General features: G+C 46.2%; 2 protein-coding genes across 2 annotated transcripts; one reads left to right on the top strand and one right to left on the bottom strand.

The window, feature by feature from the left end:
• The first annotated feature begins 6,205 nt into the window (after positions 1-6,205).
• Positions 6,206-7,783, top strand: LOC136543003 (uncharacterized). Its single transcript, XM_066535592.1, has 2 exons — positions 6,206-6,259; positions 6,950-7,783. The coding sequence occupies exons 1-2, from the start codon at positions 6,206-6,208 to the stop codon at positions 7,781-7,783; spliced, it is 888 nt and encodes a 295-aa protein (XP_066391689.1).
• Positions 7,784-11,039: 3,256 nt separating this feature from the next.
• LOC136544826 (uncharacterized) lies at positions 11,040-12,300 on the bottom strand. Its single transcript, XM_066536892.1, has one exon. It carries the CDS (start codon positions 12,005-12,007, stop codon positions 11,327-11,329), a length of 681 nt encoding a protein of 226 aa, XP_066392989.1. The 5' UTR covers positions 12,008-12,300; the 3' UTR covers positions 11,040-11,326.
• Between the last annotated feature and the right edge of the window lie 8,445 nt (positions 12,301-20,745).

The following is a 20,745-nucleotide window of genomic DNA, read 5'->3' on the forward strand; positions in this document are numbered from 1 at the left end:
TAGTAGTAGTAGTAGTAAGCTGTATAGAGTAGTAAGTAAGTAGTATAGAGTAGAGAGTAGTACAGTAGTAGAGAGCAAGTAGTAGGAGCATAGAGTATAGTAGAGTAGTAAGTAGTAGGAGTAGTAGAGTAGTAGAGAGCAAGTAGTAGGAGCATAGAGTAGTAGTAGAGTAGTAAGTAGTAGAAGTAGTATAGAGTAGTAGATTAGTAGAGAGCAGTAGTAGGACAGTAGTAGTAGTAGAGAGTAGTATAGGACAGTGAGCTAAGTTGATAAGTAAGCTCAGTTCAAAAAATTCATCATTACATATGCTTAATTTCACTTGTATAGAGGCACTGAAAAATCACATATGCTCAATTGCAACAAAATAGAGGCATCATAGGCAGTAAAAATCGAAGAAAATGGCATATGCTCAAAAATCACATATGATCAATTGCAACAAAATAGAGGCATCATAGGCAGTAAAAATGACAATCTCAGAATGAAAATTCAATCAGTGATGACATTCAGTGAGTAGAGGAATAGTAGCAAAAATGACATATGCTCAGTTGAAACAAAATAGAGGCGTCATAGGCAGTGACAATCATAGAAAATGGCATATGGTCAGATAGTACAAAATAGAGGCATCACAGGCATTGACAATCTAAAAAATGTCATATGCTCAGATAGTACAAAATAGAGGCATCTTAGGCAGTGGCATATATGCTAGGGATCATCACACGCATCATAGGCAGCTAAGGTTTGATTGCTCAAATTTGCACAACAAGAAATGGGTAGCCAAAACCTGAATCAGAGAGCATTAGTGATTATATTCAGTGAGTAGAGGAGTAGACAGCGTACAGGCCGCCGGAGATGAGCTCGGGGTCGACGACGGAGTCAGGGAACTAGGGGCACGAGCTCTACGTCGAGGAGGACCGCCGGTGGACGACACACCGAAGTTTGCCGTAGGGGGACCACACGATGACCGGCGCCGGGGACAAAGACGCGCCATCGAGGAGGGCTCGCTGTAGGGAGCGCCGCACTGGGACCAGAGGACAGAGGCAAATGTGGAGGACAGCGCGGCAGATGGCTCAGAGATGGAGACAGAGGCGGGGAAGACGGTGGAACGCTGCTAGGGTTCTAGCGTACGGCGGCGGAGCTCCGTGCCCATAGCTAGGGTTCCTCAGCAGCTCGAGGAAGATGGCGGATGTAGCCGAGGAAGACGGTGGGGGGGGGGGGGGGGCGGGGGCGGGTCGGGGTCGGGGGGAGAGCACATCGGCGATGGCGGCAGCGGCGGCGACGCGATTCAAAATTTTGGCAGCCCTTCGGGGTGAAATCGAACATGCCGAAGGACTTAGGGACACTTGGGGGAGCTCTGGTGTATATATATGGAGGGAATGACCGAGGTGGGCAAGTTACAACACCCGCCTTAGTTAATATTAACCAAGGCAGGCGGATTAGGATACCTGCCACGGTTAACATTAACTGAGGCGGACGTTGTAACTTGCCCGCCTCTGTTAAGATTATTTAGTTTTTTAATTTGAAATACCTCGGTTTAATTGTTTTTACTAAGTTGTAAAGTTGATATGACATTTGTAACGCTTTTTAAAATTGATAATTATTTTGGTAGTACTAGGAGTATGGAGGAGTAGTAGAGCAGTGGTAGTACTATAGGAGTATAGAGCAGTGGTAGAGGTAGTAGAGTGTGGTAGTAGTGTAGTAGGAGTAGGAAGTAGTATAGTAGCACTTAACACAACGATGCATACATAAAATGTGTGGCATATATATATGGTTCCATTATAATAATAAGTTACAAAAAGTTGTCTTCAAATGAGTTCGATCCCTACATTATTACATAAATGTGTGGCATACATATATCATTTTGCTGCAGGTGCTCCCACGGTCTTCTTCTCACCATTGGGCAGGGCCCAGGGCATGATCTTGGACTTGTTGAAGCAGGTCCTCGATGGCCTTGATCTTCCTTGGACTGATCGGTAAAAAGCCCAAGCTCTGCATAGTTGTTGTATTCTTTGGGACTCTGGACCCCATCAGCTCTCCACGATCCTGTGCTTTCCTAACACAACCACGTGCCTCCTGTTGTCCTCTAGCATCACATAGTAGGCTACTTGCGCGACCTTAGGTTGCTAGTACCCACTGATCATCTTTGTAGCCAACACTTTCGGAGCTCCACAGTGGTTAGCCCATAGTCGTCCACGACAACCCCCTTTGGTTTGACCCACTAGCATCGGAAGATGGGTATCTGTAGTTCACCACCGTAGTCAAGTTCCCATATCTCTTCAACCTGCCCATAGTATTGCCTCCTCTGCCCCGTGGACTCGTTGATGCCCTTATCGAACACTGCTATTTTGTGCCATGCTCTTCTTTGTCCTTCTCTTTTGTGTGGAACCTATATCCATTGATGTCATACCCTTGCCATGTGGTGATTTGGGTGGACGGGCCAGACACAAGCCTCTTAACGGTCTCCGCTTCATCGGCTTCTCCATGGGGTATGTCCTGCTCTTAGAGCCACGCCGTGAAACTGCTCTTGTGCTGTTTCTACACCCATGCCTCCGTGCGCTGCCCATCATGAGCAGCGTGGATCTCGTCCAGGTGCTTCTCAACATAGGTTTCCATGGCCACTAAATGATGAAGGATGCTGAAGTGAGCTTGTCGCACCATTTTGTTTTCTACATCGGTGCGTACTTTCTGCCCCATACACCCCATCCCCGAGGTTCGGCCTTCATGCTGATGGATAGGCAGCCCAATCACCCTCCCATCTTGGATGTATTTCGTGCAGCAGTTCATGGCCTCCTCAGTTGTGTATGCCTTGATCATAGAGCCCTCTGGGTGGGGCACGGTTAAGGACGTATCTATTGAGGGTCGACATAAACCGCTCGTACGTCCACATTTGGTGTAGGTACATGGGGCCCAATTGTTGTATCTGATCAACCATGTGCATCATCAGATGTGGCATAATATCGAAGTAAGACGGTGGGAAGCACATCTCGAGCTGACAAAGAGTCTCTGTGATGAACTATTTTAGGGCGGGTAGCTCAACTTCATTGATGACCTTCTAGGTGATGCGGTTAAAGAAGTAGCACATCCATGTGATCACCATCTTCACATACTCTACACTGATGGCCCTTATCACAATTGGAAGGAACACCGTCAGCATGACATGGTAGTCATGTGAGTTGTAGTTGGTCATTGTGAGGTCTTTCATCGAGACCAGGCTCTTGATGTTGGAAGAGAAACTGGTCGGCACCTTGACACCCCTAAGTCACTGGCACACAACCCTCCACTCGTGTTTCGTCAGGTTGTAGCCCACACCCGGGAGGTCGACTTTCCTATTCTACGTTGATGGTTGCGGGTGAATGTCATGCCTGATGCCCAGGTTGACAAGATCTATCCGTGACTTCAGACCATCCTTCGTCTTTCCCTTGATGTCTAACAGGACACCAATTATGCTTTTGAATACATTCTTCTCCAGGTGCATGCAGTCGATGGCATGGGGTGTATCTAGTGTTTTCCAGTACGACAAGTACTTGAAGAAAATCGACTTCTTCTTGAAAGGAACGACGACAGATGGTTCCTCCATCTTATCCCACTTTCTCTTCCTTGTCGTTGTCCCCTCTATCTCTTTCTTCTTCTTTCCAAACTCGATGTCCATGTCCTCAACCATGCCAAACACCTTTTCCTCGTACCTAGTCCATTCTAGTTCATCAAGTTGTGGCTCGGCCTGGTTGTCGAAGTATTTATTCATCATATCCTTTTGGTACTTGTGCTTCTTGACAAGGAATTGTTTGTGCCTTGTGTACACCATCTTGTTAGATCCGTTAAGGTAAGTGTAGTAGGTACCATCGATGCAAACTACGCAGCTGGTCTTCCCTTTGATCTACCCCGATAGTGAAAAAAGACCAGGGTAATCGGTGATGGTCACAAAGATTATGACTTTTAGAGTGAACTTCTTCCTTAGGGACGCATCCATCATCTTGACCCCTTTTTCTCATAGTATCTTCATGTCCTCCTTGAGAGGCTCTAGGAACACATCTATATCATTGCCGGGCTACCTCAGTCTGGAAATAACGATGGTCAGCAAAAGGTACCTACGCTTCCGACATAGCCAAGGAGGTAAGTTATAGATAGTGAGGATGACCGGCCAGGTGCTGTGCGAGCTGCTAAGGTCACCGAATGGGTTCATCCTGTTGGTACTCAGCATGAACCTAACGTTCCACGCCTCTTTGCCAAACTCTAAGAATGTGGCAATGAAATCCTTCCACTACTTGCCATCAGAAGGGTGCCATAGCTTGCCATCGTCCTTCGTGCAATCACTAGATGCTTGCTAGGACATCAACTTGGCATCCTCGGGGTTCCCAAATATAGCCCATAGACGATCAATGACAGGCAGGTACCACATCGACAGTGCAGAACTTTTCCTCTACATGTAACCCGCTTCTTCCTCATCCTGTACTTGAGATGAGATCTCCTTCTTCTTCACCCCCTTCTTCTTGGCCCCCTTCTTCTTTGGCCCACCCAAGGCTCCATCATCATTCGCATCCATGCGACAACTGGCGTTCCTCTTATATTGACTCGCGTTGTAGTGCGGACAGCTCTCCAACTTCTCATACTACTCACCCCGATAAAGGATACATTGGTTAGGGCAGGCGTCAAACTTTCTAAGTTTCATCACCACTGGCTGGATCAACTTCTTCGCCCAATAGGTATTGGTGGTAACATTGTTATCCTTTGGGTATGTGTCAACAAGGACACTTAAGAGCTCATTGAAGCTAGTGTTGGACCAGCCATGCTGAGCCTTCAACATCAGCATCTAGAGGTTAAAACGTAGCACCGTCCAATGCTTCAGATAGTCCTTATAGAGCAGGTCAATTGTCGCCTGCTTCATGTCTCTGAAATTCTCCAGCCACCTCAGGCCCCCAAATAGAATGTCATCTTCATCGAGGCGGCTAGCTATTTCCTCCAAAAGCTCTACACCCTCTGGGTCCCTCACAATAGCCTCCTCATCAGCATCCCCACCACTGTCGTCGTGAGCAGCCATGTCTTGGAATAAATCCTCCATCGTTATGTAATCACAAGCATTGTCATAACTGGCTGATGCTGATGAGGAGGAGGAGGCGGGTTGTCGTCCTACATGGTCTGCATTGACCATTGTCGACGACGACGAATTCCCTCCAGATGCACCGCCAGTCGCATCTACTTTTTTGCCGTGAAAAGTCCAGACCGTGTAATCCTTGATGAAACCAAACCTAATAAAGTGAGATTGCACCTCGCTGTCTACGTGGGCTCTCATGTTCATACAGTGAGAACACAGACATATGGTTGTCATCTGATTCAGACTCTCACGGTGAGCTTTCACAGCCGCAACAAACTTCCTCACATGAACCAGGTACTGTAGTTCCATTCTCATCATCCGGTACATCCATTCAGACTTGTTGTCCATACCTGTAAACCCTTATTCCACAAAGCATATATTATTACAAATAAATAGCCGTAGAGAAGAGATAATAGATCTAGAGCTAAAGAAATAGCAGTTTTCTCTCTCCTCCATGAAAAGGTGGATCTAGATCTAGATCTAGAGCTCCAAATGATTAAGGAGAGCGACAAATGAGGTTTGGAGAGCGTGTATCTACCTTTTGCAGTGTCCTCCTTCAACAAAACAAGAGCAAAACTTCTCTCCCTAAATTTTGCACAATTTTTAGGGTTTTGTAGCTCCAAACCCTAAAAATTAGAAGAGGAACCGTGAGGAAGAAGAAAGGGGGCAATGGCTAGGTGCATTTATAGCTGGAAGCAATAAGGCAATGTAATGCAAACCGCCTCCATTAATCACACATTAACGGAGGCAGTTGTTTTACAACGGCTGCTTCGGTTAATGGGTTAACAGAGGCGGTTACTATAAGTTGACCGCCTCGGTCAATAGCCATTAACCGAGGCAGTTGGGCAACATTGACCGCCTTTGTTAATCCATTAACGGAGGCAGTTTGTTTAGGCCGACCGCCTTGGTTAATGGTTGATTAACCGAGGCGATCACGTTAAGGTGACCGCCTCCATTAAACTTTAACCAAGGCGGTCACTCGGGGGGCTGGCTTGCCACGGAATAATGGTGGCGGGCAAAAAGTGTGCCCGCCTCCATTCAAAATATGCCAACGCCACACAAAAGAAATCCTATACTAGTGAAACTCTCATTAAAGACTAGCATGCTATGTTTGGTAGGATGGCGAGAAGGTTACTCATGAAAGTCGTGGGTCAAGGATTCGATTTTAGAATGGTAATTGTGTGAAAGACCATGTAACCATGTCAGTGGTTTAATTTGAGATTTCCAAGACATATACATACTCAACTACTCATGGGTCTGTTCGCTATCCAATAGAGGTGGAAGCACATTATGATCATAAGGGCAGTCCCAATGCTAGAAACTATATCTCCTACAACTAAATAAAACAAAGTGTGGACATTTTGTGGTGCAACATTTGTTTTGGTTCATCCATCGGCCCACGCCTGTGATCCCACGACATCTTAATTACTAATTGATCGTGCCATTCTCCTTGATTGAATATTGCCTGTCATGTGATAGAGGAATCACGGCAAAATAGGAAGTAGAAAATTATTGTGCTATCCACATACACATTGCATATTTGCATGCACCAGCAGACATGACAACGAGTAAAAGGAAAGAGAATTAACACAGAAGGAAAGAGAATTAAGACAAAAGGAACCTCTTTGCATTTCTGAGAACCTTGCCAAATCTACCTACATTTAATTACTTTCCCACTTTGCATTTGCAAAAGGGACAGCTTTTTCCTCCTTTCATTTCATTTCACGCTCACGTGTTCCATCGCTCTCGCTTGCTGTTTCTTGTGTGAACCATAGTTGATGTCATCTGTCTTACATGGCTCAGCCTCCCAATCCCAAGAGAAGTTCCCTACCTCTCCCTGACTGGAGATCCGGCCTGCCAAAGGATCTCCTCGAGTCCATCGAGCAGCGTCTCGTGTCAGGCCATGATGCGGCATCCTTCCGATCCGCTTTCTCCTCATGGCACGCCGCCGTCCTGTTCGCGACCTTCGGGCCACTCCTGCTGCTCCCGTTCGACCCTGACTTGGACCGCGTCGGCTTCTACTGCGTCCCGGAGAAGAAGGTCTTGTCCAAGACGCTGCCCGACGTGCGCGGCAAGGTGGCATGCGGCTCCTCGTGTGGTTGGCTGGCGCTCATGGATGAGGCGGCATCTGTGACACTGCTGAATCCATTCACCGGTGCCCGTACCCCCCGCGTTGAGCTCCCGCCAGCAGGCGAACACATCGCGGCAGCGTCCTCATCGGAACACGTGTGTAGGGTCCATGGCCGGTGGGTCCTCCATCCCACCAATAGCTACGGGGATGCGGATGTTGCAGGCAGAGCCATCAAGCTAGAAGACATGAGGGACATGTTCTTCCATGAGATCGTGCTCTCGGCGTCGCCTGACGCCGCCGACCGTGAGTGTGTGGCCATGGCCATGCTTGGGTGCTCCACGGAGGTCGCGTTCTGTCGGGTTCGAGTCTATAGTGCATGGACGATGCTCGATACCAAACTAGAGTTCTTTGTGGGGTCCATCGTCCACTGCCAAGACAAGTTCTTGGCAATCGACTGCACTGGAGAAATCTCCGTCTACAGCAGCAACGCCGCCGGCGCTACTCCAACCGCGACGCTGCTGCCATCGCTGTCACCACCTGTGGGGCTCTACCACCGCAGCTACTTGGAATCAAACGGTGAGCTACACATTGTGGGTGCCATGGTGAGCACGTTCCATGAGACATAGAGCTTCACCTACAGCAGCGCGATCTACAAGTGCAACCTCCACGACCGTACGTCGGAGTGGTTCATGGTGAGGAACATCGGTGATCAGACATTGTTCGTGTCTAAACATTTCAATGAAAGCTTCAGTGGAACAAGTGTATCCAAGTACAAGAAGAACAAAATCTACATGTCTGAGCCATTGTATGAGGATCCATACAACTTGGTCCATCGACTGGAGATCGTTGATATTGCTATCGGCGCATCCAAAGTGAAGCCCGTCCAGGAAAAGATGCAGGGTTCCGAGGCTCTAGGTTGGATTCGACCCAATCTCTAGAAGCTCTAGAGTTTGTGAGCCTATGACACCGCGCACTCTGTTACTGTGTTAAATTCATAAACTTTGTTTTTTGGATTAAATGTCACTTTAACGTTGGTATTTAATTTAACATTATTGTTATCTTATCGTACGATCCGTGTGTTTTTAGTATAAATTGTTAGTTATTCCGTAGCAACGCACGGGCACGCTACCTAGTAGCTATCTAAAGAACCTTAGTATCACTGGATTTGCAGGATGCATCGGTCAAGTTGAATTGTTGTTACACATTGTAGAAAATGCCCCTAACCTTGAGGCTTTGACTATTGACCGAGCTAATCACTATGGTAATCATGAAGAGTATGTAAGGCAATCAAGATCCAAGGCACTAGACATTGCTAGGAGACACCTGGATGGGAGGTTATCAGAAAATACAAAGTGTCGGTGCAGAAAGTGACCAACAAGTAAATATTTGTAGTTTTGTCGTATGTTGTGATCGGAGGTGGCCTAGCACTCAATGACACATGGTTTATACTGGTTCAGGCAACGTGCCCTACGGCCAGTTTGAGTCGGTCGGTGACTTTATTCCTGAGCCCAGGTGCTCGAAGTTTGCAGTGGGGTTACAAACAAGAAGGAGAAAGATGAGGGGTATAAGAGGTCCGGTCGGACTCTAGTCAGAGGGACCGAAAGCGACAGGAGCTCCGCTATGTGCTAAGTGTTCGAGCGTGTGCTCGTGGTTTGAACCTGGTGGTTCTGCTGTTGTGTACTAGTGTAGTTTCTATACCTATTAATTTCTATAGACACAACATATAGAAACCATGGTCCCAATGGATAGTTTTTACAGAACAATTTTTTATCCAATCACATACATTCTCTCTCCATTCTCTACCAATCACATCACTTTGTGTTTTGGTTCTCGTGTAGACATGGTTTCTAACTTAGACCCAATTTCTATGATTTTTGCTCTCTCTCTTCAATAACTACATTGCCACATCAGCAAAATGCTTAGGTGGTAGTACAATTAATGTCCATAGAAACTATGGTGATTTCTGCATTGGGAGTGCCCTAAGGCTATGGCAAGATGTCCTTATGGATGGAAAAGTAAGGATGGGAAGACCTTTCTACTTCCTTACGCCAGTCTCAGTGGGGGCTTCATGGCCCAGTTACCAACGCACTCATATTTTAAAAACAGTGCAGAAGAGTTTTATCCCCATAAAACTATCTTTACTCTCATGAAACTTTCATCATCTCTCTCTTCATCAATACAGTGCCATGTCAGCACATTTAACCATTGAGATTGGCCTTATGATGATTAAGAAATCATGATTATATTCATGATCCAATTCATGGTAGTTTTCTCAAACGGAAATTTCTTAATACTACTAGAATGCTTATTTTTCCCTAAAAGTCCTAATAAGGACACCTCTAAGAATTGTGGTAGTATATAAACTAAATAATAGTGTCGACGGTTAGTTCGAGCCTAGGGAATAAGAGATTTCTCTTCTATTTCTCTCTCTCTCCTCTTTCTTCCACACAAGCAAAATCCTGAGATCTTCTATAAGAAAAATGCTAAGATCCTCCACAAGATAGATCTCTATGATCTTCTACAAGCAAAATGCTAAGATCTTCCACAAGATAGGTCTCTATAAGCTAGTTGAAATATTGTCGGAGCTAATCCAAATAGAACCGCTCAAAGTTGAGGACAGGTGCAAGCAGTTGCTGAAACCATGAAACATATATATCATGTCATGGCTTTGAAACCATGAAACATATATATCAAAATTTACATATACATGCAAATTATAATGAAATAGTGTACGAAGTATGTATGAGTGTACGACTAACGACGCATTTGCTGGAGAAAATAAATTACGGAAGGAGCTATATACTGTAGCGACAGCCTTGTATTTTTATTCACTAGTAATTAGCGTCCAGATGTAATATGTTGTGCACAAGAATATGGCTGTAATTTTTTCTCCGTGAGGTATTTGTTTGCGTAAGGGAGATCAGGTCGCCGCTCACGGAGTGTTTCTCTGTGACCCGGAAAGACGGAACTTGCCAGCCCGCCGCTTGGCATCCACGGGGTTAACCGCTGCGGCGACGACCTTGACGAGCACCTGGTCCTCAGCCACCGCCTCGTCCAGCTTGAGCACGCCGGCGTCCCCATAAACGTCGTACACCCAGGCCTTCATCAGCCCGGGCATCTCCATCGCCACCGCGGCTGTGGCCAGGACGAAGACGCGGACGCCGCCACGCACCGCCCTGACTGGCCAGCCTTCGAAGCTATTCCCCTAGCTGCGGCGACGGCAACTCCACCACCCCTCGTGCCGATGACGGGAGGACGAGATTCACCGGAGCTTGGGGCGGCTGCAGCAGGAAGGACGACCTGATCGGGCGGATTGGTTGCGCAACCAGGCATGGCAGGGCCGGCGGTCTCGATCTCCTGCCGGTGTGGGAGGAGCAAGGTTTTCATTTTCGGAAATTAAAATTTATCGGGTCACAAATAAAGAAGATAAACATGATATATCGAAAATATCGGACCAAATTCAAATAAAATGTAATTTGAATTTAAGTAAATTTAAATGAATTTAAACAAAATTTGTACAAAAAAAGATAGATATTTCCTTATCGACACATACAGATAAAGAGGATATATCAGAAATATCAGGAGATTTCGGCCGATATTGGAAACCATGGGGAGGAGTCACCATGCTCGGGGCGGGGTCTGGCCGGACGACGAGGCCAAGGCCGCGACGCCGGCAGCGCCTCTCGATGACGCGGACGAAGCGAGCCGGAGGGAGGAGGCCACGATAGTTGTCATGTTTTTTTTTCAGACTTGATTAGAAGATTATTTTTATCGGGTGGTTTTGCCTCAAAACAGGTTTAATATTATTAGGCATACCGAACATCATATCCAAACAGCGAATTCTAGATTGGATTGAAAAAAAATATTAGGAGCTGTAATTTACAAGGGTTTTAGATTGAATACCGGACTTCCATACAGACCCAGACCTATAAGGGTCGTCGATCGTAGTACTCGTCACATTTCCACCCGGATAGCAAGGAAGACGAGAGATCGATCACTATCGCGGGTAGGTTCAACGAATATAACGAGAAAACACCTACTAGCAGGCTAGATTAGCCGTGTTAATTTGGAGGACGCGAACTTTGGTTGACTTTGATGTGGCCAGCTAGCTGTACGTAGCCTGATTATTGGTCCCCAGCTACCAAGGGCGGTGGAGCTGCTGCAGTAGGCTACTGGCGCCGGAAGACGTGCTCCTCGCCGGTGAGGTGGTTGACGTGGCGGATCCACCGCCCACGTCCGCCGCTGGGCCTCCTGCTGTGCTGGTGCGTCGGCAGGCTGGGGCCCTTGCCGACCCCGACGTGCAGCACCTCGACGCCGCCGGCGCCGATGGGGAGGTAGGCGGCGCGCACGACCCGGGTCCCGGCCGCCATCCCCCACGGCGGCCCGGGGGCGCGACGCCGGACGCAGCCGATGCCGTGGCGCACCACGACCATGCCCCTGGGCCCCGGCCTCGCCGCCCTGAGCACGGCCGCCGCGTCCCGTCGCCGCGCGTCCAGCACGAGAAGGTCCACGGCCTCCAGCCGCGCCATGGCGGCCTCTGTGGCGGAGGACGAGGAGCCGGAGTGGTCGGACTCTTCCGGAGAGACGTCGACGCGGGCGTAGCAGCCGCCCGTGCGTCGCGCGGCGGCGGCGAGCGAGAGGCTGGTGGCGGGCGGGCGGCGGCTGGTAGACGTCGACGGCGGGGTGGTGTCCGAGGCGTCGACGATGAGCTGGGCGTTCCAGCCGCCGGCCATGGCGGCGACGAGCTCGGCGAGCTCGGGCGAGCCGTCGGCGGAGGCGTCGTTGGCGATCGCACGGACGCCGTCGATGTAGGCCTTGGAGGCCGTGTCGGGGCACCACACCAGCTTCATCGTCCACCGTCTCTGCTGGCCTCTCGATCCTGCTGCAGCGCGTTCTCGCCCCTCCAGCTCGCTCGGTGGACGATGGATGGATTGGTTACTTGGCGGAGAAGGAAGGAAGGAAGGGAAGGGAAGGGAAGGGAAGTGGAGAAGAGAAGAGAATGAAGGGTTTATTCGGGCGTGGAGAAGGGAGCATAGAATTGAAAAGCGGAGTGACGGGCGATGGATGGAGAGGAAGTGAGCGGTGGTGGATAAGCGAGAGCGGATATATGCGATGCGCCCCGCCGATCTGTGGGCTGCGCTGCGGTGACGCCCCCGGCCGTTGACGAACGAGCGAGTGAGCATGGCGGCACAACAAAAAGGAAAAGGAAGGGAAAAGGACAGCACGGAGAGGCACAGGGTGTACTAGTAGTGGTGTAATCAATGTGGAAAGGGGTGCAGGGTGGGTCACGTCGCGGCGGCCGCCAGCCCGCCACTACCACGCACTGCAACCGGCCGGGGCGAGCAACGGACGGACGGACGGGAGGCGGCCGCTCGTGAGGGACGACCGACGGACGGGACGGGCGGACGGAGGGGTCCTCCATGTCACGTAACGTATCTTGACCGAACTAAAGGCTATCCTTGTCGGCTCGTGACACCCAATAACTGCCGGCCGGCCGCAAGTGCTACATCACCACAGCCCCCGATCGGCTAGTCTTTTCTTTCTTTTTCTTCCCTTTTTCTCTTGCTTTTCTTTTCTTTTTTACATTTCAGAGCACGCACGTACGGTGGAAACTCACGCGCTCTCGCGCGCAACACATGCCTAGTAGGCTAGTACACCGGCACCTTAGAGAGAGCGAGGATGGTTCATTACCCCACATCTGGACATCACTGTCGGATCAAAACCCCCTTTTACTGCTGGATTTTGAACCGACAGTGGCATACCAGCAGTGATGGGGGTTGATATCACTGTCGGTTCTTAAAAACCGACACTGATCTACAGGCAACAGTGTCGGTTCTTGGCTCCACCCGACAGTGTCTAGTTGAACAACACTGCCTGTTTATAGTCCCAACCGACAGTGATGGTTGCTTCAAGAGTGTCGGTTCTTGGCTCAAGCGAACAGTGTTGAGCAAGCCTATACTATCGGTTCATCGCTCAAGCCGGCAGTGTTGAGCAAGCCAACACTATCGGTTCATGGCTCAAGCCGACAGTGTTGAGCAAGACAGCACTGTCGGTTTGTTGATAACCGGCAGTGATGGTTACGACAACACTGCCGGTTTGTTGATAACCGGCAGTGATGGCTCGTTCGTATTTTATTGTTTTATAATTGATTTTAATTTATATTTTTCGTGGAATCGGGTTTCGTTTTATATACGCTACGTAGACGACAGGACCATCAATATTAAACATTACAAATGTTACGGTTACAGTTCAAATGTTCTTATCCAGATCTTGATCCCTCAAAATAAAAAAGAAATATTCTCGGACTTCACAAATTATACAATGCTTCTCGGACTTCTTACAATAATCTGGCGAGCCGCTCTAGGCCATACTGGTCCTTGTACTTCATGGATTGTGCAATGGAAAATACTCCATCTTTTTCTAATACCTCAGCTAAGATGAATTTTGCGAGCTCCAATTGCAGTGCAACGATCTCCATGTCTAACAGCCTTTAGTGGTTATATTTCTTGCGCTGTCGTTCAAAAAAGATGATATCCAAAGAGGAACAGTAAATCATTTTGTTGAATTATTAACAGACATAAATAAAATAGAGATTATACACACCAACTTATCGGCTTCTTCCGATTTTCTGCTGATGTAGCGAAGCATTGCCCACATTACATAAAACCCGCATTCATTGTTTCCCGCCGGCTGTGATAGGTACTTCCCCTCCATTTCGACAACCTTGAATGGGACCGGCATCCCACCGATATGTCTTTTTTGGACACTGAGCAACATTAAAGAGAGAAACATTAGAAAGCGGTATGTGTGATTAGAAAATAATATGTTATTAGGATCGCTTACTAATTCAGTACTGCCACTAGTGCATCCAGATGATGAAATAGTTTTTTCTTCGAGCCCCACACCTCAATCAGATTTTTGGCAAGATTGACACAAATGAAGACGAAATGGTTGCTGCAATCACAAAATCCTAATTATCGAATAATCTTAACAAAAAAAGAAGCATAAAATTAAAAGCCGAGAACACATACTCGCAGTTGTAGGCTAGAAGTATGTGGGTTTTCTTCTTCATTGTGAATTCGTCGAAAACAGCAATCAATCTCTGTTTCAGGTCTTTCATGTCACATCCATGGAGGCCTAGACATGTCCTCTCATTGACTTGCAAGGGGTCCAAGAAGCCTATGTAATTCCATTTGCTTTTTAGAATGCAAAATTTTGCTATACACCTACATAAAATCATGGGAAGTGCTCAAAAGTTAACAATTTGTGTCTCGAGAGAGTAGTTAATTGTAATATCGTGCGTGTAGGGTACTTACATAGTCCATAGCGTCAATATTTGAACATCGAGAGAGCGTTTCTAGTATAGCTGGAACAAGCACTCCCACTCGACATCGAACTTCTCTTCTTCAGGATAATGGAAAACATGTGGCGAACGGATAATAACCTCAAAATCAGAGTCGTCCATTTCTGTTGCTTGAGCCATGTAATATTCATGTAACTAGAGCATATATGTTGTCAGATTTTTATACTCATGATCGGGAATCAAAAGATTGCCCCTTTCATACTTTATTGCCGGTGTTCCCGTCCCTTGTACATCATAATAGATGTTCGCGGCCTCTTCCATGGTTAATCCTGGGTTGTCTTCGACGTACTTCTGTATGTTCCTTAAATCTTTATTGTGTATTTCTTCGTCTCTTGTTGTAGCGTATTTATTCTGTGTTTGCCTTTCGAATTCGGACTTCAACAAAAATGAAGGCAGTGAGGCACAGAGATTGAAGAAACTAACACAATCTTCCTTCGAGATGTGTGCTATAAATTTTTCTTTCATCAAGGTGGTAACGCTGCCACTGAACGACCTTTTTCTTTTCTGTTGGTCAACTTTGGGAGCATTAGCGACCGAATCCAAGGACCTTTTCTGCGACTGCGAGGATGTCCTTGATCTTGTTTTGGGCTAAGGTGGAGGAGGAGGAGGAGGATGACGACACGAATTCTGTTTTCCCGGCGCTGATGAAGATGTCCTTGATCTCCAGTTTGTTGAGTTCTTGAAGTATCGCAGGCCCATCTCGATATTTTGGAGCTAAGCATTTCTCAATAGTACCGTTGAAATCTTTTCTGTTTCTGCGGTAAGGGTGATCCTTAGGTAGGAACCTATGGTGTCCCATATAAACTATCTTTGAGTTATTTGGCAGATTTACCGCATCGGTGTCGTCCAAGCAATCGACACAAACAGTATAGCCTTTTTTCTTCTCTCTGGACAACGAACCTCGACCTGGCAGGTCAGTGATTGTAGCGATAAGTACTCCCTTGATCATGACATGTTCCTTTTTGTACTCGTCCTAAATATCCGGCACACCCTTTTCAAACATCTCCACTAGTTCATCGATCACTGGTTCCAGAAACACATCGATGTCATTCCCAGGTTGTCTTGGCCCTTGGATCAGTAGTGGCATCTGGATGTACGACCGCTTAATATAGACCCAAGGTGAAAGGTTGTATATACAGAGCGTCACTGGCCAGGTGCTATGATTGCTTCTAACCTGGTCGAAAGGATTCATCCCATCTGTGCTCAAAGCAAACCAAAGGTGCCTTACCTCTCCACCGATGACCTTATAGAACATAGTATTGACAGTCCTCCAGTCATGCCCATCAGCGGGGTGCCTCATAATTGTATCTTTCTTATGCCCTTCGCCATGCTAGCGCAACAGCTTGGCTGACTTTGCACATGCAAACAGCCTATTGAAAGGTCCTAATATGGCTAGAGGGGGGGGGGTGAATAGCATTTTTAAAAATCTACAAACTGACTAGAGCAATTTAATTAGTATAACAAATAACTAAAAGCAAACTTGCTCTAGCTCTACAAGGGTTGCAAGCCACCTATCTGATAATTCTAGTTGCTATAATTACTAGACACATAATTTGCTATGTTACTACTCACTAAGAGCTCTCACACTTGCTACACTAAAGAGCTCCACTAGATGAACTTAAAACAACAAAGCAAGCTCTCAAATCTAATTACACTAAAGAGCTTGCTACAACTAGTTTGCAAGAATATAAATGAGTGAGTAGGGTGATTATACCGCCGCGTAGAGGAGTGAACTAATTACAAGATGAATACTTAATCAATCACCGAGAGAATACCAAAGGGCAAGAGACAACCGATTTTCTCCCGAGGTTCATGTGCTTGCCAACACGCTACGTCCCCGTTGTGTCGACCAACACTTGGTGGTTCGGCGGCTAAGAGGTGTTGCACGAACCTCGTCCACACAATTGGACACCGCAAGAACCATCCCACAAGTGAGGTAACTCAATGACACGAGTAATCCAATAGAGTTACCTTTCGGCGCTCCGCCAGGGAAGGTACAAATCCCCTTACAATCACCGGAGATGGCCACGAACAATCACCAACTCGTGCCAACCCTCCTCCGCTGCACCAAGCCGTCTAGGTGGTGGCAACCACCAAGAGCAACAAGTGAAACCCGCAGCAAAACACGAATACCAAGTGCCTCTAGATGCAATCACTCAAGCAATGCACTTGGATTCTCTCCCAATCTCACAATGATGATGGATCAATGATGGAGATGAGTGGAAGGGCTTTGGCTAAGCTCACAAGGTTGCTATGTCAATGCAAATGGCCAAGGGAGTGAGCTTGAGCTGGCCATGGGGCTTAAATAGAAGCCCCCACGAAATAGAGCCGTTGGGCTCCTCATTGCACAGAACATGGGCCGATCGGACACTCCGGTCATATTGACCGGACGCTTTACCTCAGCGTCCGGTCGTGCGATGTGCGCCACGTGTTATCGGCTTCAAACGCCGATCGCTCAATTTCAACGGTCAAGTGATGACCGGACGCGTCAGTTGGAAAGTGACCGGACGCTGGATCACAGCGTCCGGTCGTTTCCAGTAAGGTTCCAAGCGCGACATTTCACGACCAGACGCGTCTGGTCATGCTCGACCAGACACACCCTATGTTCGGTCACTCAACGTTTCCTCTGTGCGCCTCACGTCAGCGTACGTCAGCATTGACCGGACTCAGACCATGAGCATTCGGTCAGTTTACACTCTAGTGTCCGGTCACAAGACCGAGACTATGTGCTTTTTGCTATCACTGACCGGACGCTAGACCCCAGCGTCCGGTCACTGCACCACCAGCGTCCAGTCACTCTGTGAACCCCTGTCTTTTCTGTATAGGGTGCTGGTGGCACCGTCAGACTGTCCGCACTCTACGGGCGGACACTCCGCCGGTGAAGTTTCTAACCCTTGCTCAAATGTGCCAACCACCAAGTATATCACATTGTGCACATGTGTTAGCATATTTTTACAAACATTTTCAAGGGTGTTAGCACTCCACTAGATCCTAAATGCATATGCAATGAGTTAGAGCATCTAGTGGCACTTTGATAACCATATTTCAATACGAGTTTCACCCCTCTTAATAGTACGGCTATCGAACCTAAATGTGATCACACCCGCTAAGTGTCTCGATCACTAAAACAAAATGGCTCCTATAATTTTTACCTTTGCCTTGAGCCTTTTGTTTTTCTCCTTCTTCTTTTTCAAGTTTAAGCATTTGATCATCACCGTGCCATCACCATCGTCATGATCTTCGCCATTGCTTCATCACTTGGAGTAGTGCTACCTATCTCATAATCACTTAGATAAACTAGGTTAGCACTTAGGGTTTCATTAATTAACCAAAACCAAACTAGAGCTTTCAATCTTCCCCTTTTTGGTAATTGATGACAACCCTTTCACAAAGATATGAATTGAGATTTAATTGAATCCATGTAGCTTGCCCAAGCATATTTACCATGTGTAAAAAGATTATGGACAAGTTTCATGAATCCCATATGGTAGCAATTGCTCCCCCTACATATGTGCTAAGAGTTTGGATTGTCGCTTGCACATATGCTTAGATAGGAAATATAGGAGACAATGTCTACCAAATGATGCTAAGGTATAGAAGATGGACCTTTGAAGCGTGATACCAAACAGAGTGCACCAATATACCATCCTTAGCACTATTAGTAACTAGACATACACAAAAACTAGAATACCCCATGAGATCAATATTACAAGCAAGGGTCTAGTTTCCATAGAATGAACATAGGTCTAGTTACTTTAGCTTGATACCACTTGGAATCTTTGAAATACAAACACTAGATAACCTATTCATGCTAGTTTTTCATTTCATCATTCAAACCTACAACTAGTATACATCACACAAGCATGGATATAAAAATTTTAAAAACTTGTGCCATGCAAGCAAATATATGAAATGCACATTCAAATGCAACATACAAGTTTGTGAGCTTGCTCCCCCGATTTGTGTACAATTTTGATTTGATCCCCTTACAATGTTATTTCATTTATTTGCTCCCCTTATCTTACTATCTTGTTTGCTCCCCCTATCATGTCATTTCATTTGTTTGCTCCCCCTATCTTACTATCTTTGTTTGCTCTCCCTATCTTACTATCTTTGTGAATTTCTCTCCCCTTTGTCAACAATTAGCACAAAAAGAGGGCTCAAATTTTAGATAGGTTGGGATAAAACCATGTAAAGTGAGGATCAAATACTAGGATTACAAGCCCACAAACCTATCATATGCTACCACTAGACCAAATTAAGCATTGAAGCAATAGTGGTACCATACAAGCATCAAATTCATTTGATTTTCATGAATGAGCCTATTTGATGTGAAGGATGTCTAGATGCGATAAACATGTCCTTAGCAAAGATGTATGCCATGCCAATCAACTTTTACCTTGTATTGCTCGAAGGAGAGGCATGTCATATAAGTGGGGTGCATCAACACATATTGGAGAAGTCAAGTATGTTCAATTCATTCCGTAGCTTGCAAAACCTCTTCCCATCAAGTGGCTTGGTGAAGATATCGACAAGTTCATCTTTGGTGCCCACACTCTCAATGCAAATGTCCTCTTTTTGTTGGTGATCTCTTATAAAATGATGGCGGACATCAATGTGCTTTGTTCTTGAATGTTGAACCGGGTTGTTGGTGAGCTTTACGGCACTCTCATTGTCACATAGCAATGGCACTTGCTTGAATTTGATCCCAAAGTCACTCAAAGTAGTCTTCATCCAAAGTAATTGAGTACCACAACTACCGGCCGAAATGTACTCTGCTTCGGTGGTTGAAAGTTGTACACTATTTTGCTTCTTTGATGACCAAGATACAAGTAATCTTCCCAATAGTTGACATGTGCCCGATGTGCTCATTCTCTCAACTTTGCATCCCGCATAATCGGAGTCCGAATATCCAATCAACTCAAATCTTGCTCCTTTAGGATACCACAATCCAACATTTTGTGTATGCTTCAAGTATCTCAATATTCTCTTTGTTGTCTTCAAATGACTTTCTCTTGGTGAGGCTTGAAATCTAGCACAGATACATACACTAAATATCACATCCGGCCTTGATGCGGTCACATAGAGTAGGCTTCCAATCATAGACCGATACATCTTTTGATCCACCATGTTACCACTAGCATCACTATCCAAGCTTTCACTTGTCCCCATTGGTGTACTAATAGCTTTAGCATCATCCATTCCAAACTTCTTGAGCATGTCCTTGACATACTTCCCTTGACTCACAAATGTGCCATTCTTCATTTGCTTGATTTTAAGACCAAGGAAGTAGCTAAGTTCTCCAATCATAGACATCTCAAACTCACTTGCCATCATTTTGCCAAACTCCTCACAAAAATCTTGATTTGTTGACCTAAATATGATATCATCAACATAGATTTGCATTACAAACAAGTCATTTCCAAGCTTCATTGTGAAGAGAGTGGTATCAACCTTTCCCATCTTGAATCCCTTAGAGAGTAGAAAATCCCTCAATCTCTCATACCATGCTCTTGGTGCTTGTTTCAATCCATACAAAGCCTTTCTCAACTTGTAAACATGGTTGGGTTTCTTTTCATCTTCAAAACTGGGAGGTTGCTCAACATATACAAGCTCATTGATGTACCCATTGAGAAATGCACTCTTCACATCCATTTGGTATAACTTGATGTTTTGGGCACAAGCATAGGCTAATAAGATCCTAATTGCTTCCAATCTTGCAACCGGGGCATATGTTTCTCCAAAGTCAAGACCTTCAACTTGAGTGTAACCTTGAGCCACTAATCTTGCTTTGTTCCTTATTACTATCCCATCTTGATCTTGCTTGTTCCAAAAGACCCACTTGATTCCAATCACATTATGATCCTTAGGCCTCTCAACTAATTCCGATACTTGGTTTCTTGTGAAGTTATTTAGCTCTTCATGCATAACATTGATCCAATCAACATCCTTCAAAGCTTCATCTATCTTCTTAGGTTCAATAGATGACACAAATGAGAAATGCTCACAAAATGAAGCCAATCTTGATCTAGTTTGCACACCTCTAGAAATATCACTAATGATAGTGTCCAATGGATGATCTCTTGCAACATTGGTTGGTCGAAGCACTTGCACTTGATTGCTTGCATTTGATTTATCACTAGGTTGAGATGATGAACTAGCCACTTGTTGTTGATCTTGCACTTTGTCATGACTAGTACTTGCTTGAACTTGATCATGAGAACC

This window comes from Miscanthus floridulus, chromosome 3 (genome assembly GCF_019320115.1).
Source record: "Miscanthus floridulus cultivar M001 chromosome 3, ASM1932011v1, whole genome shotgun sequence".
Classification (NCBI taxonomy): Eukaryota; Viridiplantae; Streptophyta; class Magnoliopsida; order Poales; family Poaceae; genus Miscanthus; species Miscanthus floridulus.

Excerpts from the sequence above, each read along its gene's own strand:
- LOC136543003 (XM_066535592.1), top strand. The coding sequence starts at position 6,206 with ATGGCGAGAAGGTTACTCATGAAAGTCGTGGGTCAAGGATTCGATTTT. Across the intron at positions 6,260-6,949 it reads AAGGATTCGATTTTAGAATG|GATCTCCTCGAGTCCATCGA; the intron begins GTAATTGTGTGA and ends GGCCTGCCAAAG.
- LOC136544826 (XM_066536892.1), bottom strand. The coding sequence starts at position 12,007 with ATGAAGCTGGTGTGGTGCCCCGACACGGCCTCCAAGGCCTACATCGAC.